Source organism: Heterodontus francisci, chromosome 17 (genome assembly GCF_036365525.1).
Source record: "Heterodontus francisci isolate sHetFra1 chromosome 17, sHetFra1.hap1, whole genome shotgun sequence".
Taxonomy (NCBI): Eukaryota; Metazoa; Chordata; class Chondrichthyes; order Heterodontiformes; family Heterodontidae; genus Heterodontus; species Heterodontus francisci.
Genome location: NC_090387.1, coordinates 18,434,858 through 18,455,632, shown reverse-complemented (window position 1 = coordinate 18,455,632; position 20,775 = coordinate 18,434,858). Strand labels below are relative to the sequence as shown.

The window sequence follows — 20,775 nt, the reverse complement described above, 5'->3', positions numbered from 1 at the left end:
TTTTTTGCTGATAGGGATCAACAAACCACACCCAGGGTCCTTGCTGCTGTAACGTAAAATATTAAGAACACATTTTCTATCCAGCCCTTTGTTTGACCCTATGGGTACGCCCCTTCATAAGTATCTCTCTCCCACTGCAAAGAGCAAGGGTCTCCTGTTGTCAACATTGCATTGACTGGTCTGCATGAAGCTTTTTGAATGCACTCATGTTGTTTTGGATGTGAAAGCAGGACAGCTGGGAGATAAAATATTTGCATTTGTTTCGACCAGTTTTACAAAAATATTTAGACATTCCTTTTGCCAAAATCTTTCTCTCATAGGATGATTTTTTTTTTCCAAAAACAAACCTTCTGACTCTCGAGTTATCACTTGATGAAGGTTCAAATAATAGTCTTCATTTTCTCTCGCCAATTTGCTCGACTCCACATCTCTCCTGGAACTTCATCCTCCAGCTGCCTGCTCCGGTGGTCATTGTGAGCTGGCTTCTGAATGTCAACAAGCTATTCCCTCATGGGATGTCTCTAAAAATTCCTTCTCGGAATGTGGGCACCGCTGGAAAGACCATACATTTTCTGTCCATTCCTAGTTGCCCTGAAGTGGCTTGCTACGCCACTTTGGAGGACATTTAAGAGTCAACCATGTTGGTGGAGTCACATACAAGACAGCCAGGTAAGAAAAGCAGGTTTCCTTCCCTAAAGGGAATTAGTGGGGAGACAGAGGCATCGTGGTAATGCCATGGACTAGTAATCCAGAGGCCCAGGCTAGTGGCAACTGGTGGAATTTAAATTCAATTAATTAACAACAAATCTGCAAGTGAAAGTTATCCTTCGTAATGGTGCCATGAAATTATCATTGATTGTTGTAAAAGCCCATCTGGCTCACTAATGTCCTTTTGGGAAGGAAATCTGCTGTCCTTACCTGATCTGGCCTACATGTGACTCCAGATCCACAGCAATGCGTTTGACTCTTAACTGCCCTCTGAAATGGCCTGGCAAACCGCTCAGTTGTCAAGGGAAATCAGGGATGGGCAATAAATGCTGGCCTTGCCAGCGACACCCACATCCCATGAAAGAAAAATTGTTTTTTTATGACAATCTGAAAGCTTCACTGTCACTTTCACGGATACCAGTGTTTTTTTAAAATCTGAATTCAAATTCTCAAAGCTGCCACAATGGGATTTGAACTCACGTTCTCTGTCCGGTACATAATCACTACATCAGCATATCTCTATATTACAGACAAGACTAGATACCAATCAGAAACAAGACCCAAGCTCATTTCCTTTCATGTGCATGAGTGATCCGGAGATGACTGTTGTGTCCCTTCCAAAAGCTACAGGTCAAATCAGCACAGACTGCCAACTGAACCTGGGACCTTTTTCGAACCTATGACTTAGTTTATTTGCTGAATCACTGAGCAGATGATTGAGGGTTCAAGCCTCATATCAGGGTTTGAGTTTATAATCTGCACTGAGCCACCAGTGCAATATTTAGGAATCTTATATCAAAGGATATGCCACCCTTCTAATGAGATGTTAAACCGAGGTCCCGTCTGTCTGTTCTGAGCATGAGAAGATCCCAGGGCACGACTGGAAGACAAGCATTCTCCTGGTGTGTGGGCCAACAATCCTCCCTCAACCAATGCCACTAAATGCAAGTTCATTTGTTATTCAATCTCATTGTTGTTTGTGGGGCATTTCTGGTATAGGCTGGCTGCTGTGTTTGCTGCTCCAGAGACTTCAGTACCAAAGCCCGAGCTGACACACCACCAGTGCAGTACTGAGGGAGTGCTGCACTGCCAGAGGTGCTGTCTTTCAGATGAGACATTAAACCGAGGCCCTGTCTTCCCTCTCAGGTGGACGTAAAAGAGCCCAAGAAGAGCAGGGGAGTTCTCCAGGAGTTCTGGCCAATATTTATCCCTCAACCAACATCACTAAAACCAGATTATCCTCTGTACTCCAAAAGTAAATCACTGCACTTTGAGACACAAATGTGCGGAGGTACTTCAGCAGTGAAGGGGTATCAGTAAAAGTAGTTTATTAACTACTGGCCTTGTTGGTCCAAGTATGGGATTTGTCTGGTTAGGCTCAAGGCCCTTTACTGACAGAAGAGAATATTGGAATGATTTAAAATTCAATTTCTTAGAATTTCTTTGCAGTTAGATTAATTGATCATGGGCTAAATTCTAATACGATTGCCTCTTAGCATAATGAGCATTAGCTAAGCTGAAGCACCCAGAAGAATTAAGGCCTTCTACCAGTGTTGAGTAGAATAGAATCCACAGGTGAAAGGACAGTATGTTCACTCACTACATCCCATATAGTGCCCAGATGAGGTCGCCCTTGGTTTTACACTATATGGTCAGAAATATCAATTAACATCCAAAGTTCTTTTATCCCATTGGCATATATGTGCACACAACATCCCACACACTAATTGACAATGCCCCACACGCGCTCAACCAACAAACAAAATGAAAGGCACCTACTCACATGTTCAAGAAAGGATGAAAGGAACTTATTCATTGTGAAGTAGGCTTTCAGGTTCTGCTGCAGAGCGGCTGAATCCTCACGACCAGTTCGATTTACTCTTGCTGCCTTTAAGGTTAAACAATATGTAAGAAAATAACAAACTTAGGGCTGAATTTCAAGGTCACATTCTGCATTAGATTCGGGATCCTTGATGGCATTTGGTCCAACAAGTCTGTGCTAGTGTTTAGGCTCCACATGAGTCTCCTCCCATCCCTCTTCATCTAATCCTCATGAACATAACCTTCTATTTCTTTCTCTCTCATTTGCTTATCTAGCTTCCCGTTAAATGTATCTATGCCATTCACCTCAACCACTTCATGTAGTAGTGAGTTCCACATTCTTACCATTCTGTAGATAAATAAGCTTCTCTAGAATTCCCTATTAGGTTTAATTAGTGACTATCTCATATTTATGGCTCCTAGTTCTGGTCTCACCTGCAAGAGGAAACATCTTCTTCGTGCCTACGCTATCAAACCGTTTCATAATCTTTAATACATTGAACATGTTACCCCTCGGTCGTCCCTTTTCTAGAGAAAAGAGCCTTAGCCTGTTCAATCTTATATAACCTTTCAGTTCTGGTATCATTCCAGTCAATCTTTTTTCGCACCATCTAGCTGTATTTTCCCTCCAGGAAGGCATATGGATCCTGGGCTTAGGGGCATAGAGTACAAAAGACAAGAAGTTATGGTGAAACTTTATAAAACACTGATTCTGCCTCACCTGAAGTATTGTATCCAATTCTGGGCACCACACTCTAGGAAAGATGTGAAGGCATTAGAGAGGTTGTTGAAAAGATTTATGAGAATAGTTCCACTGATTAGGAACTTCAGTTTCATGGATAGATTGGAGAAGCTGAGGTTGTCCTCCTTAGAAGAGGAGGGTGAGAGGAGACTTGATGGAGGTGTTCAAAATCATGAGGGGACTGGAGGCAGTAGACAGGGAGAGACTATTCCCATTGGTGGAAGGATCAAGAACAAGGGCATACCGATTTAAGGAGATTGGCAAAAGAATCAGAGGCAACGTGAGGAAAAACCTTTTTCTAACGTAGTGAGTGGTTAGGATCTGGAATTCACTGCCTGGGAGTGTGGCGGAGGCAGATCCAATCATGGCTTTCAAAAGGGAATTGGATAATTATCTGTGCTGTAACCATCCTATTCTAGTTCAAGGGCTGGATTTTCATTCCAGGGTCGGGACCCCAACGCCCAGATAATTTCCGGGTTCCAACCCCATGCTGCGTCAGTGTAGCTGATGTGATGCTATCGGCTAATGTAAGTGATCTAACCGGACCAGGACTCAGGATGGTGCACAATCAGTGGTGCCGGGACCGGCATGGAGCTGGGAAGCAGCTCCAGGTTGCAATGTTAAATGGCAGATAGCAGCCGTGACAGGTCGCCATTACTTTGCAGAATGGTGCAGGCAGTAAATCAGAGGGTCAGCAGTGTTACTGTGCAAATAAGTGGCCCAAAAGTGAACAGGAAAGGGGGTGAAACGCTATGATTCAATCACTCATTTTGTCCATTTCTTTAAATAATTATTGACAATGTGCAACCGTATTGCTCCCGACAGCTAATCAGTTATGTGCACTGGACCGTTCACTCCTCCCACTCTCCTCTTTGAAAATTTCTTCTGGCCCTCCACATCCCGTTAAAAAGCTCATTGGGAATTTAACAGGTAGTTAATTGGAGGCGAGTGGATTCCCGGCTCCCCATGCCCTCTCCTTGAAAATCGCAGCGCATTCCGGAGGCGTCGGGATCCAGAAACACCTTCCGACAACATAATTTTCAATTAGCGCCCGCACCCAAGCTCGACACCACCCCCCCACCCAAAGCGGTTTGAAAATCCAGCCCCAAATCTCAACCTTCCCATTCAAACGCAATTACCCTTGCACAGCTTGAATTTCTCTCCACTGCACCCCCCCAGCCCCCGCTTTCGAAAACCCTCCTCTTCCACCTCGCCTTTGGATTCCTCTCCCTTTTCCCCATGTTTAGTGTCCATTGTATCCCTGTAGTCCTTACTGCAAAGTGCTCCGAGGCATCATAAATTCACGCTGTTGCTGTCACTGGAAAAAGCAGATTTTGTCATCACAGCAATTCATCTCTTGAGATGAATGCAGGAAACAACGACAACTTGTATTTATGTCTCACCTTTAACATGGAAGAATGTCCCAGTGCACTTCACAGGAATGTATTCTGCCCAAAATGGACACTCAGCCAAAGAAGCAGATAGTAGGATCAGTGCCGAAAAGCTTGGTCAAAGAGCTGGATTTGAAGGCACGTCATAATGGAGGAGAGGGAAGATGGGAAAGTGGAGGGAATTCTGGAGGGAATTCCAGAGCTTAGGGCCTAGATAGGTGAAGGCATGGCTGCCAATGTGCAGAACAAGCAACATTCAGCCCAAAATATCAACAGAAAACAACTTCCTCAACAGGGCAAGGGTAAATATTTCATATTTTTAAAAAAATGTCATTCCTGTAACCTAGTAAAGTCTGGTATTAGGTTATTAATGAAACCTGAAGTACCTCATTCAGTGGTGATAGTATCCGGTCATATTGCTGTCTGATCTTGTTAGAAATTAAGACCTCAAAGGTCTGGACATCCATGTTGGGCTCCAGGCCTCTCATTGCACAAAGATTATCCTGTGGTAAAAAGTCAAAGATTAGAAAACATCATAGTCACTGTGGTTCTGACACTTCCCCAAAATTAACCTCTCTGCCTCCCCAATCACATCAACTTCATCATTTTTCTCTCTGACGTGCACCCACCATCATCTCCTACTCCTACAGATTTTCCTGTTCCTGAGTCCAGGCCTATTGCTTCCCCTGGATGTACCAAATGGAGGAAATTCTGACTGGAAAGAGCACACCTCTGGATGGAAGCTTGTGCAAATTTTTTATCACTTTACAGTGAAAAAAGAATAAATCTTACCTGATTTAAATTTCCTCCCGATCTTATTTTCTTGTATTCACTGCTCCCAGGTATTCAAATAGGCCCAGAGGCAGCAGCAGGAAAATCTGCACCTTCTTGCCAGGGGAGGGTCTAGAGCTTGAGATCATCATCTTGGGGATAAGGGCCCAGCCATTTAGGACTAAGATGAGGAGACATTCCTTCACCCAGAGGGTCATGAATCTTTGGAATTTTCTACCCCAGAGGGCTATGGATGGTCAGTCATTGAATACATTCAAGGCTGAGATTGATTGTTTTTAAGGGAATTCAAGGGATATGGGAATAAGGCGGGAAAATGGAGTTGAGGTTGAAGGTCGGCCATGATCTTATTGAATGGTGGAACAGGTTCGAAGGGCCATACGGCCTACTCCTGTTCCTATTTTTTATGTTACTTGAGTGCAAATTCCACTTTATTAAAGTTAATCTATCCCAGCATCACAAAATGCATCATTTGATTACCTCTTCTTTCTTGAGGTTGAGGTACATCGACTCCATGCCAATATCAGCATGTCCATGTACCGACCGTCCATGGATGTAGTAGCCATAGCACCTGTGCATTAAGACCAAGACTGATACCTGGATGGAATCATATTCAATAAATATTATTCGTACTTCGGAGACAGACATGACAGAAACTGATGTTGATGTTTCTATTCTGACATTTCTTTCAGTGAAATTTGAAAAAATTACAGGGACAAACAAGTTAGGGAGTTTCATCCAATGGCGAGCAGCTAGTTAAGAATGACACTGATAGAAAAATAGTATGCATAACAGGAGCAAGGGAGGAGAAAAGAAATCTAAAAATGGGATTCAAGAAAAAAAGGTCAGAATGCAAAGTGATTAGAAGGGAAAGAGAAAATAAAATTAGGCTGTTTAATAACTTCTCTTTTGCAGTAGCTTCTTGGCTATTCATCCTAGGTGGAACAAGCATAGCGGGGACTTTTCAGAGGTTATTCCATGATTCTGCACTTCCAGGGAAAGCCACACTGGCAGCGAGTATGGGTCGGAGACAGGGATAAAGCACTGCAAGCCCAATTCTCCAACCCAAACTCCCTTGGGTTCAAAGTCATACGATGTGACAGAGAATGGCCTATGATTAGCAGATCAGCAATGGGCCTGGTCTTTTCTGTCTATCCTTGGGAGTAATTTTCCTTCCATCTTTGTCTGTAGGTTTGGAATCTATTCCTTGGAATTTTTCCCACAGTTCCTCTCCAAAATCACGGTCAGAAAGCCAACTTGTGGTACTTTTCTTCTGTGTGACCAATTTTCCCCACTGCTCTCCAAAAGGTCCGTACTCTGTTAGGGTGCAGCCCCTCCGACACTGACCGCCTTCCAGTCCCTCTCCCCAGTGGCCATTCCTCACCAGTTTCAGCAAGCAACGTAACTGTGAATGGCCATTCCCAAACACACCCTCACATTTTCCAGCAGGGGTTACTGGGTAGCAGTTTGGGATGGGTACCCTGACCCGTTTTATTTTTAGATGGTGCCTTGGCTGAAATCAGCATCTCAGCAAAGACCAAGGGAACCTTTCAGATGCTGTGGCTTAGTCCCACACCACTGAGTCAGTGGAAAGATTCCTTTCCTTATCTTAGTCAGTATCTGTCTAGTAACTGGGCCACTCTCAGGATAGCTGCAGAGAAGTGCGTTGCTGGATACTCACATTGCTCACGGAGCACAAGTCTACAAACTGTTGTATCTTATCTTCGACGAATCGTTCACAGAATCCAATGAAGAAGAGTACCTACAAAAAGTTGGGATGTCTCTGGTTACCTCTGTATAAAGTTTGTTCAGTTTCAAGCAAATGCAACACACGGTCATTTTACAATTAGTAAACTGGTGTGGAGTGTTCATGCTTCAAGCTTACATTTGGCGGGACGGGGTGCGTGGGTCACACCACCTGCACCTACTCATGTAACGGGTTGTTCAGAGAGACGCAATGCTCTGCTCCTCTGGGAGAGAGGGAGAAATCAAAAGGGAAGGTGACCTGCAGTTACTCTCAGCAACCTTCTATTGACTGGTTTCACCATCACGCCTGCACTGCCTAAGAGCAGGTGGAATGAGTGAGTGTGGGCCACATAAATAACTGGGGCAGGATTTTTGTTTTGGGTTAGGAACCCAACAGCGGGAACAAATGCGAATCCTGAGCCTGCACCATGTTGGAAATAGTCACCTGACACAATTTCCAGGGAATGGACAATTAATGGCCAGAGGGCGTACTCACCATCCAATTAAGGATGACAGGCAGGCTCTGATGCTGGAGAGCCAACAGGAGGCCCTCCAGCACGAAGCAAGCAGCAGCCTGCCGATGCAGGTAAGGGAGAGGGAGGGAGCCTCAAGTTTTAAAAATCAAAATAGCTGCAGCTGTCAGACCACCATTGTGGTAGGGGAGCTTGTGGTTGTAACTGTGGCATCATTCTGCAGTGGCGGTGGGGTGGGGGAGGTATATAGTTAAGCTGAAGAGCTGGTCCACAAGTCAGCCGCTGGGAAGCCGCCTCCTTTTACTGTCCATGTTCCGGCCACTGTGGGAGGACCTTCCTAGAATATTCCAGTGGGCATGAGAGAGGGGTCTGTTAAGTCTTAATTGGCTGCCCGGCCTCTTTGAAAATGGCCTGGAGGCGGGAATGTGCTGGCAAACTGGGACACTGGCCGGCAGCGGGAAATTCCAGGTTTGCCCGCCTCTGGTTCTACCTCCTGAGCTAATTAAAAATTCGGTGCCTGATGTCTGCAGTGTTGGTCTTTAGCACATGATGTCACCAGGCAACCGTCTTCCGTGATGGATACGAAGAAACAAGGAAATAAAGGTTACTCAGTACTTGTTACCATAAGGCAGATGTGGAAGAGTGTTTGAAACTCATGAAGTGTCTGTTCGTTTTCCTCGGATATTCAGCACGAGTGCAATTTACAGAAAATATTGCCCCTTCAGTCACAAAAGTGACTTCAAGGATGCAACAAAGCTCTCAGTCTTTAGCTCTGGACTTTAAAACATCTATCACTTCCACAACCTTCTGTAAAATACATTTAATGCCACAATAGTCACATGAAGCCAACAGGTGCACATCATTCAAATGTCATTCTTGCACTTAAAATAATGGCAGCAGTGTATGGGTTTTTAAATTATATAACGGACATTGATAATAGTTACTGATTAATTCCAATTAATTGAATATTCCTGACGACGACAAGGAAATTGTATGACAGCCTTTATATATCATTTCAAAAGATTCAATTATACAGCACAGCAGAAATTAATCCAGTGAACGGATCGAGAAAAAAGCAGTTAGTTATAAACTGGACCAAACTGTCCTGAGTGAAACTATACCACTAAATCAATGTCATTAACCAGCGGTTGGATGTGTTGTTGGTACACTGCTAATTTGTTTGGGTTGCCACTTGAGAGTTCATTCTCAGTTTATTAGGAGGTAGGATTGAACCAGCTGATATCAAACCTTACAGTTCTGCCTTTACTTGAGAATAATGGATAGCTGGGGCCAAACTTTCATTGGGCTGCTGAGGCGGGACCAGAGGCAGGCAGGCAGGCCCACAATTTCCCACTACCGGCCAGTGTGCTGCATCCAGTCCATTTTGGAACAGGCAGGATCAGGGGTGTGGGGTCAGCTACCCGCCCACAAGCAGCGGGTAGCCAATTAGGCCAATCTGCTGACACGGACTGGAATTTTCCAGTTGGCATGTGGGCCCCCCGCTGGGGCCGAAACACAGCTGAGGGATGGAGGTGGCCTCCTAGTGGCAGACCAGGGATGAGGCGGTGGGGGGAGGCGGGGGGGGGGGGGGAGGGGTTGGGTGTTCCACCCAGCTAGGAAAATGCAGCCTCCCTGTGGCCGCCGTAGACATAGGATCACAGCTGTGGCCAAAGGCCATCCAGTGAAGTGGTTTCCCCTCCATGGCGAATGCCTGGGGGCTGTAGCCTCTTTGTACTTATCAATTTTTAAAAGCTCATCAGAGGGGCACCTCCATCTTGAATTGCCCTCTCTTTCCCATACCGGCATCGGCAGCTCCCACCTCCGATGGTGGGGCTTTCGATCTTTCAGTGCCGGAGGGCCTATTGTCCCTCCGGCCTTGGGAGCCCATCTGCCGTCCTTAGTTGAATGGGGCTCCTGGAGTGAGGCACTTAATCGACTGCCACCTTCAAAACTGCTTCCAGGGTTCTGCCGCGAGCATGTGTGGGTTCCTGACCCAGAATCTATCCTGGCTTCAAGATCAGGACCCTGGAATGAAAATCCAGCCTCTGGGATAAGATATAAAGAATATTAATCAATCTAATGACTCTTTCCATTAGAATAAAGGATATTTGGGAGTGATTACAAGGCAGTAAGGTTCAGAAGAGAGGTTCAGATATATGGAATAATAAGTACCCAGGAATATCAAAAAGAACGTGATCTAAGAGTTTCAGATGGTTTGGGTATAGAAGATAATGGGCATACTGAACAGGGTCCTGTATGGGGATTGGTTAGCTCAGTTGGCTAGCCAGCTAGAGTGTGATGCAGAAAGACACTAACAGTGCAGGTTCAGTCTCTGTACTGGCTGTGGTAGTTCATGGAGGTCGGCCTCCTTGCCTTGCCCCATGTTTGAGGAGTGGTGCCCCGCAAGCTATACATTATCACCTGTCTCTCTCTAACACAGCAAGATACGGGAGGGGTGGGAGGGGTTAAGGGTGGGCAGGAGGGCTACCCACCCACACGCTTTGGGTAGCTACCACAACTCGTTAAGAACCTACTGAGCCCAATGAAAGGAGGTTGACTGGGATTTTCCAGCTGGTCTCCAGGTTCCCACAGGTGGTGGGGACCGATTTAGGTGCCTGAAGGTGGCCTCCTTGTAAGCAGGCTGGGGACCAGCACTCCAGTCATGCTTAGAGGACCTCCTGCCTCTCTGGGTGCAGGAGCAGCCACAGGCCACTCTGTAGAGGGGTTCCCCCACCCCCATCCACAGTGCAGTCTGGCTGCAAAAGCCATTTTTAAATTTTAGTTTAAAAAGTTGGAGAGAGGGCGTCTCCATTACATTATCCACATTATATCATCACTCGCTGTAGTAAAAACCTAACTCACATTGCAAGAATGGTGCAGATTGGGTTCCTGAAACTGAAGTTTACTATTCAGGAGCACAATGAGCCTTGACTGCTGTCACTTTGGTTTCAGTGGATAGCGCTCTCACCTCCGTGTCAGAAAATTATGTGTTCAAGTTCCACTCCAGGGACTTAAACACATAATCCAGGCTGAGAGAGAGCTGCACTGTTGGAGGTGCCTTCCTTCGGATGTATCGAGGCCACGTCTACCCTCTCAGGTAGATGTAAAAGGTCCCATGGTACTATTTCAAAGAAGAGCAGGGGAGTTCTCGCTAATGTCCTGGGCAATATTTATCCCTCAACCAGAAATGAAACAGGTTATCTGGTCATTATCACATTGCTGTTTGTGGGATCTGGCTGTGTGCAAAATGGTTGCCACATTTCCTACATTACAACAGTGACTACACTTGAAAAGTACTTAATCGACTGTAAAGCACTTTGGAACATCCTGAGATCGTGAAGGCCGCTATATAAATGCAATATAACACTATATAATGACGTGAAATATGTTCCTTGTCAAGTGTCCCACAGTTCAAATTCCTAAATAGTTTTACATTTCAACAAATCACCTCTTAATGGAAAGTTCCTCTTTAGCTGTCAGCAGCATGACACTTATGTGAAGGGATAGTGTGTTTGTGGTAGGACAAGGAACCAAATCTATTAGTAGCTTTATTTCCTGACTCTTATGGAAATGTATTTAATAAATTATAATAACTGTAGCGGTCTTACTTGAACTAATCCAACTGCCAACCACATGGATACTGCTATTCCATATCGGAGTATTGGACTCCAGGGAGCAAAACTGACATCAGATCCTGGATGTAGATTCAAATTCAGATCTCTTCTAGCGATGTTCTTTAAGCCAATGACCTGAAATTAAAAATATGTAAGACAGACACAGGAATTTATTACGTCTGCCAAGTTTGTGTCCACAACTAGGAAAGGAGAAAGATTAAGTGAAATTTCTTTATGCAGATGGCTGTTGGAGCATGGAGTGATTCACCACAGAGAATGGTTGAGGTAGAGAACATTACTCCTTTGAAGGGCTCATTGGATAAATATTTGAAACCGAGGAAGATACAGGACTAATGAGGAGAGCATGGATTAGTGGGATTAGTTTTGGATTACTCTGGAAAAATGTTGGCACAGGTATAATGGACTGAATAGTCTCCTTCTGTGCTGTAAACATCTATAATTGAACCTTTTAGCTGCAGGGTTCTGTGAGTCACCTTTCTACCACTGTAAGAACTAGGACCATGAATCAAGGAGTCAGATCATTCAAGTCTAGTTTTCAAGACTATAACACTGTCGCCATTGGAAGCTAGAGTTAATGGAGTCATAACATTCTGTCTCAACACTGATTAACTATGATTAGATTGGGGGAAATTGAGTCTTTTGAAGTTTGGCTACAACATCAGCGTTGAATTCAGGTCTTCATGAAACTTAAAGATAAAGCCATAGGAGAGTACCATGGACTGGTATGACCAGAAATTGGGCAGCGATTCATCAGCCACCGTTTATTCTATTTGGTGGGCTGGGGGGTTGGGGGGGGAGGTTAAAGAGAATGGGAGAGACCTCTCCTGTCCCCTTCCCTGAACAAAGGGGACAGGTATGGACTATGTTAGGCAAACAGCTGTTACGACCGACCGCTCCTGTCAAAGCCCCCGCAATCAAAATATACAATTCTGATTGTGGTGGGACCAACGTACTGTTAATTCAATCCCGTCGTTCCACAGATCTGCTAATATGTCATTTAAAAACTTTCCAAATTAAAGACCCACCAAATTGTACCATCCATTAACCCCTGAATGAGGCTAACCAAACTAGATGTCTTTAAATCAACAAATTAACTCTTTAATTAAAAGAACTAAATTATTAAACACTATGAACATTTAAAAATAGAAAAATTAGAGTCCTTGCGAATTTACAGTCCAATGTTGTTCGAAGTCCCCGCAGAATGTTGTTCGAAGTCCAGCGAATTTAAAACCTATTACATTTCTAACCTTTGCCAGTTCTGATGAAAGGTCACTGACCTGAAACATTAACTCTCCTTCTCTCTACACAGATGCTGCCTGACCTGCTGAGTTTCTCCAGCACTTTTCTGTTTTTATTTAAAATTGTCTACAGAGCCGAAAACACAAACTGCCAGCAAAAATGTCTCCCAAACTTTTGCAACATTTTCAATGAGATCAGGCAAGATGTCACTTAAAATAGCACAGTAATGGCTGCCTCCTGACCCGTGCAATTGCTTATCTTGCTTTTGACTCGCCGAGCCTTCTGGCCCTTCCCTCCGGGTGGGAGAGTAAATAACCAGAAATGGTTCCCGAAGGCTGACGAGTCATTAACCGGAGGGCAGAGATTGATGGCAATTGTACAAGAACCAGAAGTGACAGGATTCCCTCCTTCTAGTACACAAGTGGCTAGAATTTGGAATGCACTGCCTGACAGGACAGTGGATACAGATTCAATAATAGCTTTCAAAACAAAATTGGATAAATACTTGAAGGCAAAAATAAAATGTTGCAGGGATATGGGGAAAGAAAGAGCAGGCCTAATTGAATTGCTCTTCAAAAGAACCAGCACAGACTTGTTGGACTGAATGGCCTCATTCTGCAGTGTACTATTCTAAAATTTCTCCAAGGTTTGTGAGCAGGTTCAGCCAGCAGTGGTAGCAGTGATGAACAACATGAAAATGATGCTGGGAGCCCTGATAACCCTATGACCCCCCTTTGGCTGCTTGAATTAGGGCCCTGTCTGTTTACAGCAGGAAGGGCATCTGCTTAAATTGCGACCGCTGTCAAAAAAAAAAATCAACACAACTAGGCCTCCAGTGTCAAGTTGCCATTTTTAGCCCATCTGATTTTAATCCTGCCATCACCCATTTAAAGGTGTATACAGGGTGGGTGGGTGGGTGAGGGGGCAGTAGCAGGTGAAATATCAGTCCCACAAAGCTGGTTTCTCAGCGCATGTGAGCAAGTGTTCTCCACTGCTGCCAGTTATGCTGTGTTAGACCAAAGGGAGTTCTTATAGGACCAGGAGCAGGTCACTGCATCTCGCGAGCCTGTTCTGCCATTCAATAAGATCAGGACTGAACTACATCCTTATTCCACTCACTTGCTGTGGCTCCATGTTCTTTTAAACACTTGACTGGCAAAATATTGACCTCAGATTTAACATTAACAACTGAGCTAGCACGCACTGCTCTTTGCGCGAGGGAGTTCCATACATCTACCATGCTTTGTGTTGAAGCATATTTCCCAACTTCTCTCCTGAATGGCCTGGCTCTGATTTTAAGGTCAAGTCCCCTTGTCCTGGACTCCCCCACCAGCGGAAAACTTTTCTCACTATCTACCCTATCAATTCTTTTCAAAATTCGAAAAACCTCAATCAATTCACTCCTTAACCTTCTACATTCCAGGGAATACAAGCCTAGTTTATGTAATCTCTCCTCATAATCCAACCCTTGCAGCCCTGGTAACATTCTGGTGTATCTGTGCTGCACTCCTTCCAAGGCCAATACATCCCTTTCTAAGGTGCGGTGGCCAAATACTGTGCAGAATACTCGAGTTGTAATCTAACTGGGGCTTTGTATAGCTCCAGCAAATCTTCCTCTTACGGCTTGTGTTGTTTACAGTTAAAAGTACAGCTCCAGAAGATTACTGCAACTGGCTTCAGCTAAAATGGGATCCCCAACAGCCGCCCACTTAACCCCGAGTCCTGCTGTTTACCGGCCACAAAAATCACTGAGCAGCCCGATACACATGTTTACGTGCTCACTGGCTAACAGAAGATGTGCTCCTGACTTTCATAAGTCCATCGCTATATCAGGCCTGTGTCCTCAGTACCTTGCTCTATGGCAGCGAGGCCTGGACAACGTATGCCAGCCAAGAGCGACGTCTCAATTCATTCCATCTACGCTGCCTCCGGAGAATACTTGGCATCAGGTGGCAGGATCGTATCTCCAACACAGAAGTCCTCGAGGCAGCCAACATCCCCAGCTTGTACACGCTACTGAGTCAGCGGCGCTTGAGATGGCTTGGCCATGTGAGCCGCATGGAAGATGGCAGGATCCCCAAAGACACATTGTACAGCGAGCTCGCCACTGGTATCAGACCCACCGGCCGTCCATGTCTCCGCTTTAAAGACGTCTGCAAACGCGACATGAAATCCTGTGACATTGATCACAAGTCGTGGGAGTCAGTTGCCAGCGTTCGCCAGAGCTGGTGGGCAGCCATAAAGGCTGGGCTAAAGTGCGGCGAGTCGAAGAGACTTAGTAGTTGGCAGGAAAAAAGACAGAAGCGCAAGGGGAGAGCCAACTGTGTAACAGCCCCGACAAACAAATTTCTCTGCAGCACCTGTGGAAGAGCCTGTCACTCTAGAAGTGGCCTTTATAGCCACTCCAGACGCTGCTTCACAAACCACTGACCACCTCCAGGCGCGTATCCATTGTCTCTCGAGATAAGGAGGCCCAAAAGAAGAAATATCCTGTATCACAGAAATATAGCACAGAAGCAGACCATTTGGCCCATTGCATCTGTACCAGCTGTTTGAAAGGGCTATCCAACGAGTCCCACTCGTCTGCTCTTTTCCCCAAAGCCCTGCAAATATTCAAGTATTTATCAAATTCCCCCTTAAAAGTTACTGTTGAATCTCCTTCCACCTACCTTTTAGGCAGTGCATTCCAGATCATAATGACTCGCTGCATTATAAAAATCTCATCTCCCTGCTTGTTCATTTGCCAATTATATTAACGCCTGTACTCTGCATTTTTCAGACAGTATTTATTTCTACAGTTAAGTGCAGATGCAATTTTCTCCTTGTGGGAATGTCTGAAACCAGCATTGGTATAGTGAGACGGGATGCCCACCACATCAATGGAAATGCCAGCTCTGCATAAATGAACGGGTGCACGGCTGTTTGGAAAGTTGAACCAAATCGGGCTGTTCCTCAGAGGGAGATTAATCTATTCCATCTTTTCAATAATAAATGTTATTTGAATAAATGATATTACAGCAAACAAGTTGATAATGAGAAGAAGTTTCAAAGAACCCTATATATTCATATTAAGTCATTCCACTGTCTGAGATGTACCTTGTTACAATCCAGCTCACCAAGCACTTGAAATTGCATTCCCAGTTGCCATAAATGCAATTTCCATAATCTGAGTCCCTTATGACTTTATGCATGAATGGGGTTAACAATTATTGTTTTATCATAGTTATGTAGTGGAGATCAAGTCGCACACTGTCAGACTATTACATTCAGGCTAAAACAAATAATTTGATTTATTTACACACACGACAATTATACAGAAGCAGTTAAATACGAATGCATTCAGTGACACTGCTACACCCGGTCAGAATGGAGTTGATTGTGTAATTCCCTTGTCAATCATGCCTGGAGACTGCACTGCTGTAAGTGACTGGGATTGATGTTACGCACCTAATTTGTGTGCAACTATCCTTCACTCACTGCATTTTGCTGGAGAAATCACTGTGTTCGGGAGACGATGCTGCAGTTTTGGTCTTAAGTTATTTTGCTGTAGTTTGTAGAGACTCTTTCTAAATACACTGTGTGTTCTGTTTAAACAGACTTTGCTCCATAAACAGACTCGGTTTGCTGTAAATTAGACTGTTGTGAGTTCTGCCATAAATCCTGTCCATCGACACAGTGGTTTCAATACATACTCTGATAAATAGATACTCTGGTAAACTGGCAGAGTTTACCATAACAGAGACTGGCAGTACACAAAGTGATATGAAACCCACAACCTTCCTTTCCATATGGCTCAGCTCAACACAAGGCAGGCCAGCAATCGCATGGGCTTTGCTTCACTTTTTAAAGTACAGGGATATATACCTTCCTTGGATTGTTGGCAATATAATCCTCATAGATATTTTTGTTTCTAAATGATTAGAAACAGCATAGGCTCCCTCAACAATCAGCAAAATCAGTCAGCAGCTGAGCCACAGTGACCAGGAATCCATGGCTGTGTTGAGTTGGCTGAGGTGAGTTTGGGTAGTGGTACGAGTCCCACAAATTCTGTGACTCTTTGAGTTATGGAGGAAAAATTCAGTCAGGATTCCAGCTCTTATAATAAAATCAAAATACTGCAGATGCTGGAAATCTGAAATAAAAACAGAAAGTGCTGGAAATACTCAGCAGGTCAGGCAGCATCTGTGGAGAGAGAAGCAGAGTTAATGTTTCTGTTCTGAGGAAAGGTCACAGACCTGAAACGTTAACTCTGCTTCTCTCTCCACAGATGCTGCCCGACCCGCTGAGTATTTCCAGGATTCCAGCTCCTGACTGGTGTACAAGTCCCCCGGCTGGCCTTGAACATGCACAGGGTTTGGCTGAGAAGAGGATTGAACTCAGCTGCGATTCTCCCCCAGTCTAGTAGCCACCGATAGTCACTTTCGGAGCTCACACATGGATAACACGCAATGAATGAGGGGTGGAGTTGTGCCGCAATAAGTAATCAATGCCTTTGGGGGCTGGGGCAGAGGGAAAAGGGGGTGAATTTCACTAGCAATACTGTTGCTACACCATATAAAATACTGTATAAGCAAGCTGAACAAACCTCATGCGCACTGCCACATATTAGAGTCTGACCCGACTTCACAAGCAGTGATAGATATCAGTTCAAGGAGAGCCGGGGTGGGGCGGTGAAAGTGGCCGAGTGGCCATTCAGCCAGATCTAATCTTAAAAGGTATGGTGAATATCAGGCCAGCTCCTAATCGACACAAATCTAGTGTACAACACTGCCGTCATTTGGAACTGGATTGTCAATCTCAGTCAAAAAGGCTTCTGTGAGAAATATCACAGGAGTTTAGTCAGGACTGCTCTTCTGAGGTTGGGGCTGAGGCACATTGTTGGGGCAGTGTAGGGGTGCTTTACTTTGCATCTAACACGCTATACTGAACCTGCGAGTGCTTGCATTTCATTCCCCAGAAATGCCATTACTTTTAAAACACACACATTATTTTGAAAAAATATTAGAGCAGAAAAAAAATCGAATTAATATTTTAAAACTAAATGCCCTGTAGAATAATGTGTGGAATGGACACGCACAAAAAAAATTTATTTTGAAGGTTCGCTACTTCTTTTAAAGTTGCCAAAGGCTGGCAAAAATCAGCAACAATGGCTTAATTAACTTTTAAACAATGACCAGAAGAAAGAAATATGGGGAGTCTCGGAAGCGGCTCAGAACTTTCCAACACAATGTTCTGGTGACTCGATATCTGGAACAAATAATGCGTTCCTTCCTGCTCACTTGATAAAAGACAGATCCTTCAGCTCGGCTACACTGAGAGGAATTTGTTTTGTTCTTTGAAAAGTGGCCAGAGGAATTCAACATGTGGAAGGTCACTAATCCCCTAACTACAGTAACTCGAGGGAATTCTGTGTTCTCGCGTTCTAATTCTGCCTATGCCAGACCACAAACTAATTTCTTACCAACCTGAGGGAATAATGGGATTCTTTCCCTGAATAAAAGCAGCCTGAGGGCACTAACAGATTCAGATAGAGCCCTGCGATCTTTCCCTCTCTTCCTCATACTGCTCATTAAAGTGGATCAGTAGGTAGCTAAACTCCAGCTGATTTGAGCCTTTCAACAATGCTCACAAAAACACATGGAGGAAGGAATTTCAACTCATCGTGTTCTAACTAACTGTGGTGGCCTACACATTTCTGGAAAAACGGCACATCAGCAGATGGAAGACGAAGTAGAGATAAGCATCGTTCCCAGGAGAACATTCCAATGCACTGATTTAAGCCGAGGGTCAATTCTTGCAGTCGGGCTGAACACTTGTAAAAGAAATGAGTTGGCGAGTTCAGATAACAGCTGAATTTAAACTCACCACCCGTGTGACTGGGAGTTCAACGTTGCAGCACAGCAGCTATTAGGGAGTCCAGGGCTCTTAGTACAGAGTTCATGGAATGCAGTGTGACTTTACTGTTAAATCCATCAGAATTTCATTGTTCTGCCATCAGAACTAGCACAGAATCTAACACTCCCCATTACAGTTACCGTAGATTCCAACTCTCCCTCATTACAGCTATCATAAACTACAACTTCCTCCCATTACAGTTACTATAGACACCAAAACTCCCCCAATACCACCACAGGTTCCAACACTCCCCCATTACAACTACCATAGACAACAAAACTCCCCCATTGCAACTACCATAGTCTCCAAAACTCCCCCATTACAACGACCATAGACACCAAAACTCCCCCATTACAATTACCATAGACTCCAACACTCCCCCATTACAACTACCATAGACACCAAAACTCCCCCATTACAACTACCATAGACTCCAACACTCCCCCATTACAACTACCATCGACACCAAAACTCCCCCATTACAACTACCATAGACTCCAACACTCCCCCATTACAACTACCATCGACACCAAAACTCCCCCATTACAACTACCATAGACTCCAACACTCCCCCATTACAACTACCATAGACTCCAACACTCCCCCATTACAACTACCACAGTCTCCAAAATCCCCCATTACAACTACCATAGTCTCCAAAACTCCCCCATTACAGCTACCATAGACTCCAACACTCCCTATTACAACTACCATAGACTCCAACACTCCCCCATCACAACTACCATAGACTCCAACACTCCCTATTACAACTACCATAGACTCCAACACTCCCTCATCACAACTACCATAGACTCCAAAACTCCCCCAATACAGTTACCATAGACTCCAACACCCCCTCATTACAACTACCATAGACTCCAACACTGCCCCATTAGTTACTTTAGGGTCCTACTTAAAAGACTCCATTTACTTGCAGACAAAGTGTACCCGGAAGCACAGTGCGTTTTCCTTGCTGACAGATCTACTGTGGATATGATCTTCTCCATACGTCAGCTACAAGAAAAGTGTAGGGAACAGAGTATACCCCTTTATCTTACTTTTGTAGATCTCACTAAGACATTCGACACAGTAGGCAGAGCAGGGTTCTACGATATTTTGGGAAAAATTGGCTGTTGACTGAAGATCCTCAGTCTCATCCACTCCTTCCAGGACAACATGCACTCCACTGTACAGTTTGATGGCTTCACTTCTGACAATTTTGGAGTGAAGAATGGAGCGAAACAGGGTCGTGTCTTAGTCCCCACTCAGTTTGGCATCTTCTCCGTGCTCCTGACTTTCACCTTCACTGCAGATGTGGAAGGAGTCTACTTGCACACTAGGCCACACAGCAAACTCTCCAATCTATCAAGGCTGAATGCGAAGACAAAAACACATCACATCCTGATCAGAGAACTCCCCTACACTGATGATACTGCGCTAGTCACTCACATGGAAACTCAGCTACAAAGCCTCATGGACTGTCTCTCCCATGCCTAAAACTTGTTCTCCTTGACTACAAGCATCAGGAAAACCATGGTCATGGGACAATGTGTTGCATTTCTGTCCCTGATCATACTAAATAACACCTCACTGGAAGTGGTTAACAAATTCTAAGAACTTGGGTCCACGGTGACAGACAATCTGTCTCTTGATGCAGAGATCGATACACGCATAGGGGAAGCAGCTACCACCTCTGGCCGACTTGCAAAACGTGCATGGGATAACACCAAGCTGACCCTTTGGACCAAGCTGATGGTTTATAAGGCCTGTGTTCTCAGCACCTTGCTGTATGGCTATGAAACATGGGTGACTTACAGCTACCAGGAAAAGCAGCTCAGTAATTTCCATCTTCGCTGTCTGAGGCGCATTTTAAGTATATCTTGGCAGGACATCATAAATGGGGCAGTCCTCTCAAAGGCAGAGCTCCCAAGTCTGTTGGCATTAAGCAAACACAGGCAGCTTCAGTGGATCAGACACACCCGCAGGATGGAAGACAGTCGCATACCCAAGGACTGTCTGCATGGTGAGGTAACCGGGGCCAGATGACCAGTGGGGCGCCCAAAGCTCCACTTCAAGGATGCTTGAAAGCAGAACACGAAGGCCCTAAATGTCGACGACTATCGCACCTGGGAGTCACCAGCTGACGAAAGAGGGAACCGGCGACACATCCTGTGGACTGGTGTGCATGACCACAATGATCAGTTGCTACAGCAGCTTGGCAACAGGCGCCAACGTCAAAAACAACAACTCACAGCGACACTTGGCAGCTTCACCTGCAGCTTCACCTGCCTCTCAAGGATTGGCCTTCACAGCCATCAACAAAGGTGTATCAAGGG

General features: G+C 44.8%; 1 protein-coding gene across 3 annotated transcripts in view; it reads right to left on the bottom strand.

Annotated features, from left to right (window-relative positions):
• Window positions 1-20,775, bottom strand: part of LOC137378740 (meckelin-like) — a 196,324-nt gene that overhangs the window by 11,943 nt on the left and 163,606 nt on the right. For all 3 annotated transcript variants that reach the window (XM_068049104.1, XM_068049105.1, XM_068049106.1), the window contains exons 21-25: window positions 11,279-11,419; window positions 7,133-7,213; window positions 5,932-6,048; window positions 5,049-5,165; window positions 2,492-2,596 (exon numbers count right to left, since the gene is read on the bottom strand). In XM_068049104.1, coding sequence (XP_067905205.1) covers window positions 2,492-2,596; window positions 5,049-5,165; window positions 5,932-6,048; window positions 7,133-7,213; window positions 11,279-11,419 — 561 coding nt within the window. The remainder of the gene's footprint in view (window positions 1-2,491; window positions 2,597-5,048; window positions 5,166-5,931; window positions 6,049-7,132; window positions 7,214-11,278; window positions 11,420-20,775) is intronic.